A 7,154-nucleotide genomic window follows, 5' to 3' on the forward strand; every position below is an offset into this window, starting at 1 on the left:
CTCATCTGTGTGTTTTTATTTGTCCTATGAATGTATTTTTTTAATTCAAATGAGAACAAAGTGCCAAAATCCCTGAGAAGCCCAAACATTCCATAATAGAACCGTAGTCTCTTTGTCCTTCCTTAGGGTTCTGAAGATCACCCTATAGCCAGAAGAGAGGCCAGGCAGGTTATGACGTCAGATGGTTATTACTGTTCGTTCATAAATCCTCACGCAGTCACATTTTGTCATCAGTGGATGTGACTTTCATCGTAACAAAAACAAGTTTTGAGGCATTTCTGACAAACAATTAACCCTGATATTTATCTAAGCATTTTATGAACTTCTGTTTTGTCTTGGGATGTAAATTGACTGGTGTATTTTAGGGGCATGTGTACTGAAAAAGATTTATATTTGTTTTTCATGTACGTACTTCTGTTTTGGAAGAACCGTGACACATCAGATATTGTTTGTCAGATTTTTTTTCTTTAAGTCAAAATCATCAATAATCTCAATTTTAAAAAAAATACTCAGAAAACGTGTATTTGTAGAACTAAACCAGATCAACTCGGTTGCTTTAGTCAGATTTCTGGTAATGCTGGGTCCACAGTTACTGGATCCTGTCTGCAGGGAAAATTTTAGTTCAGATCAGATATTCTTGCCTAAATGGCGTCACAACCTCGTCATTAACTCATTGATCTATGAAGAAATCTGGAAACGTCAAGTGCCCCCGAGGTTGAAGAGTAAACCCTGCTGGGTGGTACTACAAATATGGCGTCGGTCACCTGCTTCCACTGGGCCCCAAAAGAGATTTTCTTAGGCTGAAATGGTGAAAGAGATGACTAGAACTCAGCCAATAAATGGTTTGTATCTAGATAAACTAACTGGTAAGGACTTCTAACTACTCTTACTTAAATCATTAGGCTGCCTTCTCCAACTTATGTTTTAATCTGAGTCAACATTGGGGACGCGCATCAAAGGAACGGTACCTAGCCTGGCTGCACGTTCATGTGTGACCCACAATTAGATTAACTGCAAGTTAGTTTAGTGCAGTTAGAAGCTTAATTCGTAACATCTAATTCTCTCAGAATCAGAATCAGGGTACTTTATTGATCCCTTTAGGGGGTGTCCATTAGGGAAATTAGCATCTCCCCAAAGAAACGTACAGCACTGTTTAAAATATTAATAAAAATAAAAATAGAATAAGAAATAAAATAGAATAAATTAAAAATAGAATATAAATATAAAACTATAGAAATGTAAATAAATGAACTGAATGAATGGATGTCCCAGTATTATGTTATTGCAGTGTTGTTCCAGTCCTTTTGTTGGCCCTCCTCCCCCCCAGTGAGGAGATGAACAGTCTGATGGCTCGGGGGATGAATGAGTTCCCCAGTCTGTTTGTCCTGTACTTGGGGAGGCGCAGCCTCTGGCTGATCAGGCTTCTCTGGCTGTGGATGACAGTGTGCAGAGGGTGGCGGACATTGTCCATGATGCTCCGCAGCTTGTCTATAGTTCTCCTCTCTGCAACTGTCACCAGAGGTTTCAGCTTCATCCCAACCACCGAGCTGGCCCGCCTGATCAGCTTCTCCAGCCTGGAGAGGTCTGCTTTTGTCACACTCCCCCCCCAGCACACCACAGCGTAGGACAGGACGCTGGCGACCACAGACTGGTAGAACATCCAGAGGAGTTTCCTGCAGATGTTGAAGGATCTGAGTCTCCTCAGGAAGTACATCCTGCTCTGGGTCTTCTTGTACAGTTGCCTCGTGTTGCTTGTCCAGTCCAGCCTGTTGTCCAGCCACAGCCCAAGATATTTGTAGGTCTGCACGCCCTCCACCTCCTCCGTTCCTATCTGAACTGGTCCAGGTCTCGGTCGGTCCCTCCCAAAGTCAATGACCAGTTCTTTAGTTTTGGAGGTGTTGACCTGCAGGCCGTTGTTGTGGCACCAGGCAACAAAGTCCCTCACCAGGCACCGGTACTCCTCCTCTTGGTCGTCTCTGATACATCCAACGATGGCTGTGTCATCAGCAAACTTCTGAATGTGACACATTTCAGAGTTGTAACAGAAGTCCGAGGTGTACAGAGTGAAGAGGATGGGGGACAGCACAGTCCCCTGTGGAGCACCGATGCTACTGACCACAGTGTCAGACGTGATGTCCTTCATCCTGACGAACTGCGGCCTGTCGGTGAGGTAGCTGGAGATCCAAGCAACCAGGCAGGGGTCCACTCGCATCTGTAGAAGCTTGTCCTGTAGGACAAGGGGCTGGATCGTGTTGAAGGCACTCGAGAAATCCAAAAAGAGGATTCTCGCTGTGCCACTCCCCTTGTCCAGATGCGAGTGGACTCGGTGCAGCAGGTAGATGATGGCGTCCTCTACACCGACCTTGTCCCGGTAGGCGAACTGTAAGGAGTCCTCAGCGTGCTGCACCTGGGGCCTGAGGAGGTTGAGGAAGAGCCGCTCCAGAGTCTTCATCAGATGTGAGGTGAGTGCCACCGGCCGGAAGTCGTTCAGCTCACTCGGTCTGTTCTTCTTGGGGACAGGAATGATGCAGGACGTCTTCCATAAGGTGGGCACTTACCCCAGCTCCAGGCTGAGGTTGAAGACCCGTTGTAGCGGCTCCCCGAGTTCAGCAGCGCAGGTCTTGAGGAGCCAGATGAATGAATATCCGTAATATGGCTGGCATAATGTTAATATAGTCAGTGTTAAGACTTGAGTCAAGTAAGAAAGAGATTCACAGCATTCTCGGTTCAATAATTCAACACAGGAACATTCACATTCAAAGAAGACCTCATTTTAATCACTGCAATGTAAACTATCAATTACAGCCTGAACAGAAACACATCACTGTTTGATATTAGCTCTTGTGTTATTTTCTCACATATATTTTATTACTATTTATATATTAATATTTTGGGATATGAAATCAATCATGTTGAAAGCGTTGAAAATTGTTGGGAGTCACGAGATTGCGAGTCCTTAAGTCTTTTCTTTCAGAATTGAACTGTTTGTCTATTTCTTCCTGAGAAAACAAACTGCGCGAGGCCGTGAATGTGTATGTAAAGAAAGTTCCCTCAACAAATCAGCAACAAGCAACTTGAATAGGAATGAATGAAGGCCCCGCCCAACACGGTATCCAGTTTATTATACACGTGATAACTTCCGCTATTACAATTGTACTTCTGCTATTGGCATGCAACCAAAATTGTGACGTCAGACAACCGACGCCTTCTGGTAACGTCATCAGCGCGACACATGCGGCGGTCTTTTCCTCGAGTTAGCTGTTAGCAGAGCCTGTTAAAAATCCTTACGACTTACGGCAGTTTTACGAAATACGAATACGAAACGGGGGAAACGATGGCCACTGCCGGGACCCAGGGTAGGAAGAGAATCCTTAGAGAAGAAGACATGACCAAGGTGGAGTTCGAAACCAGTGAGGAGGTGGACGTTACCCCGACCTTTGACACAATGGGACTACGAGAGGACCTTCTCCGCGGCATCTACGCCTACGGTGGGACGCGGATTTGCGTGGCCTTTAAAGCAGCTTTAGCTCACAAGCTACAGTTTACTGTTTTATTGCGATGTGGAGAAAGTGAAGGAAACTCCTTCATGCAGATAATCGCATAATTAAATTATTGTAATTTTGTGGCGATCTACCGCCATGTTTTTCCTGCGTGTGGCTGCGAAACCGAGTTAGCATTAGCATTAGCTATTGGTCTAACGAATACATAACCAGCTACATTTTATAGGGAAAGAAAAGAGCTGCAGTCAAAAGGTAACATTCCTAAGTGTCTACATGGAAAAAAGGCTATTTCCTATTTTATCTTTCCAATTTATCTACAGAAACAACAAATGATTTCGAACCAGAGAATCAACAGCTTCGATTGTTTGGCCGTAAGCTGGCCATCATAATAAAATGGCCAAATCAAATACGAACAACAACATAATTTTAATATAAATGCTTAAAGTAATCAAGTTATTTTTGAGACAGTACGCTTAAAGACCATCCAACAGTTAATAAATGTAAAAAAACGTAATAAAGAAACAATTTTTTTTACTGATATTAGTAATAGTTCTCCTATTAAATCGTTTAATAGAAGTGATATTTCTAAAAGTGAGGTTCTTTGGCATAAGTTTTTACTGCCAGTTTTTTAAAAAAAATTTGGATAAAGTGATGGTTATGTTAGCAAAAATTCATACCAACATCAGAAATTATTTGAGGTTGAACCAGAAATGCCCATTTTTGAAATTATTTTTAGAATCTCAATCACATTGGAGCCACCTTCAGAACCGTGAGGACACCATGTAACAATCCCTCAAAGAAGCTTCAACCACTTGGTACAGGGTGCAGATAAAGCATGGTGAATTGATGGGAATGGTGTGAATTTTAGCTGAAACATTGCACAGACATCAAATCACATTTCTCCAATCAGCAAAAACATTAAGCCTTGAATCGTGAGACCAGTCACATGGTTCATATCTCCTGTCCAGGTTTTGAGAAGCCTTCAGCCATTCAACAAAGGGCCATCAAGCAGATCATCAAAGGCCGTGATGTCATTGCCCAGTAAGAGCTGAGAAACAACTGAGCACCACTGATGTCCTCTGGATATCCACCGTGCAGCTGATGGTCTCTTTGAATTGTCTAGGTCTCAGTCTGGAACAGGAAAGACGGCCACCTTCTGCGTGTCGGTGCTGCAGTGTCTCGACATCCAGGTGAGCTTTAGAATAGAAATGTTTGGCCAATTATTTGATGTTTAGAGGACCTGTTGGGCATTTTTACATGTCAAACCATCAAACTAACCCAACAAAAATCTTCATTTCTGGATTAAATTGTTGAATCTTTAATTTCATTATTTTCACCTAACAAGTTAAGGATGGTTCATAATTTCAGATGTGTCATCTATTTTCTCGATGGTTTTTCAAATGTGGTTACTGTCTGCAGGTGAGAGAGACCCAAGCCCTGATTCTTGCACCAACCAGAGAGTTAGCTGGACAAATTCAGAAGGTAGCTTGATGCCCTCCAGCTGACATGGCCTCTTGAGTGGGCTCTGAGTTCTGCTCTTCTGTCTGCAGGTGCTGCTGGCTCTGGGGGACTACATGAACGTACAGTGTCATGCCTGCATCGGGGGGACAAACGTGGGCGAAGACATTAGGAAACTGGACTATGGTCAGCATGTGGTGGCAGGGACACCAGGTCGCGTGTTTGGTGAGCAGACGGGGCCGGTTGGGATCAGGCTGTTGTATCAAATCTCAGTGTTAATGAAAGGAGCGGCGTTGTGAGTGTGGGATACTCTCCTGATAGCCAACAGGAAGGTGACTTATGTTTCTGTCCAGACATGATTCGTCGCAGGAGTCTGAGGACCAGAGCTATCAAGATGCTGGTTCTGGATGAAGCTGATGAAATGCTCAACAAAGGTAGGTCAAAGCGAGAGCATCACACACAGATCCGTGAGGTCAGCTGATCACTTGCCGTGTGATGTTTAGGGTTTAAGGAGCAGATCTATGATGTCTACCGTTACCTGCCGCCTGCAACTCAGGTGGTTCTGATCAGTGCCACCCTGCCTCACGAGATCCTGGAGATGACCAACAAATTCATGACTGACCCCATCCGCATCCTTGTCAAGCGGTGAGTATGCCATATCCACAAAACTGTTCTTACTGTTCCAGCTCATTACGGTTCCACAAACTCTTAGGGACTGTGGGCAAACCTCCAGGAAGGCCAAGCATCTTCATCAGATGATGGAGCCACGCACGAGCGTCTCCTTTGATTCCACCTCTCTATTTAAATATGAGGCGAATTCCCATTTGACAGCTGTACAGGAGATGAATGATAGCTGTTATCAACACTAAATGTCTCTTTGTATTCTGTTTTCTTCCTGTTGCTATGTCTGACCCCCTCAGTGATGAGCTGACTCTGGAGGGGATAAAGCAGTTCTTTGTGGCAGTAGAGAGGGAGGAGTGGAAGTTTGATACTCTTTGTGATCTGTACGACACTCTGACCATCACCCAGGCCGTGATCTTCTGCAACACCAAGAGGAAGGTCAGGTTTCCGTCCATGTTCATCATCTTTCACTTTGGTAGAAATTTCAAAGCAGCTGCTCATTAGCTCCGTGGCTAAACATGGTGTTTGCTCAGGTGGATTGGCTGACAGAGAAGATGAGAGAGGCCAACTTCACAGTGTCATCCATGCACGGAGACATGCCTCAGAAAGAGCGAGAGTCCATCATGAAGGAGTTTAGATCGGGAGCCAGGTAAGCCCTACCCAGATGAGAACATCCAGGGCCACCTGAGAAATAAACCAGGAAGAATATGAAGACTCCCTTCGGATCTTTATTGTTGCATAACAATCCACTTTTTATTTTGTGTTTCAGTCGAGTTCTGATCTCAACGGATGTTTGGGCTCGCGGTTTAGATGTTCCCCAAGTTTCTCTGATCATCAACTATGACCTGCCCAACAACAGAGAGCTCTACATCCACAGGTGAGATGTTCTGACACTCCACTCCATGTTTCTTCACCCCAAGCCATGATTCAGCAAATTGACCAGCCACTTGTTGGAACAGAACCTCTTTGATTCTGGGATAACCTTAACCCCTTCGACCGATGAGTCTTGCAAGGCAAGCCCTGTAAACCTGGAGACGTCACAGATTGTCTCCAGGTTTGGATGGAAAATATAGCTAACATGACCTTTGACCTCTTAGGATTGGTCGGTCCGGTCGCTATGGCCGTAAGGGTGTGGCCATCAACTTTGTGAAAAATGATGACATCAGGATCCTGCGAGACATTGAGCAGTACTACTCCACCCAAATCGATGAGATGCCCATGAATGGTAGTATTCATACATCAGTTCTTATTGTGGCTCCTGCTAGTTTTACTTGATCTGTGTAGCATAAACTCACTCAGAATAAGCAACAGGTGGTAAAATACAGATTCCATATATGACCTTCCATGACTGTTTTATCAGTGATGGTAACGAACTGGTTAGCCACTGCAATGCTAACATCTAGCTTTCTCTCTGCAGTGGCTGATCTGATCTGATGGAACTGATGGTGCCGTTGCACCTCTACATCGCTCATTCTTTTTTTTTTTACCATCACTTTAGTGTTTTTCTTCATTTGACTGGGGAACTGAACAACTGTAAAACATCTGTTTTTGTAAATAAAGTTGTTTTGGCTTCAA

The 7,154-nt window shown here is 44.2% G+C and overlaps 1 protein-coding gene across 1 annotated transcript; it reads left to right on the forward strand.

Moving 5' to 3' along the window:
* The first annotated feature begins 3,197 nt into the window (after window positions 1-3,197).
* Window positions 3,198-7,154, forward strand: eif4a3 (eukaryotic translation initiation factor 4A3). The gene is made up of 12 exons (XM_057036069.1): window positions 3,198-3,488; window positions 4,469-4,541; window positions 4,624-4,690; window positions 4,920-4,982; window positions 5,051-5,183; window positions 5,312-5,392; window positions 5,462-5,603; window positions 5,879-6,017; window positions 6,113-6,228; window positions 6,349-6,456; window positions 6,677-6,804; window positions 6,997-7,154. The coding sequence occupies exons 1-12, from the start codon at window positions 3,335-3,337 to the stop codon at window positions 7,011-7,013; spliced, it is 1,221 nt and encodes a 406-aa protein (XP_056892049.1). The 5' UTR covers window positions 3,198-3,334; the 3' UTR covers window positions 7,014-7,154.

This window comes from Takifugu flavidus, chromosome 6 (assembly GCF_003711565.1).
Source record: "Takifugu flavidus isolate HTHZ2018 chromosome 6, ASM371156v2, whole genome shotgun sequence".
Classification (NCBI taxonomy): domain Eukaryota; kingdom Metazoa; phylum Chordata; class Actinopteri; order Tetraodontiformes; family Tetraodontidae; genus Takifugu; species Takifugu flavidus.

Bases quoted from the DNA above. Each gene is read 5' to 3' on its own strand.
- eif4a3 (XM_057036069.1), top strand. From the start codon at position 3,335: ATGGCCACTGCCGGGACCCAGGGTAGGAAGAGAATCCTTAGAGAAGAA. The intron at 5,184-5,311 runs GTGAGCAGACGG...GTTTCTGTCCAG, and splicing joins GACACCAGGTCGCGTGTTTG to ACATGATTCGTCGCAGGAGT. The intron at 6,018-6,112 runs GTCAGGTTTCCG...GTGTTTGCTCAG, and splicing joins TCTGCAACACCAAGAGGAAG to GTGGATTGGCTGACAGAGAA.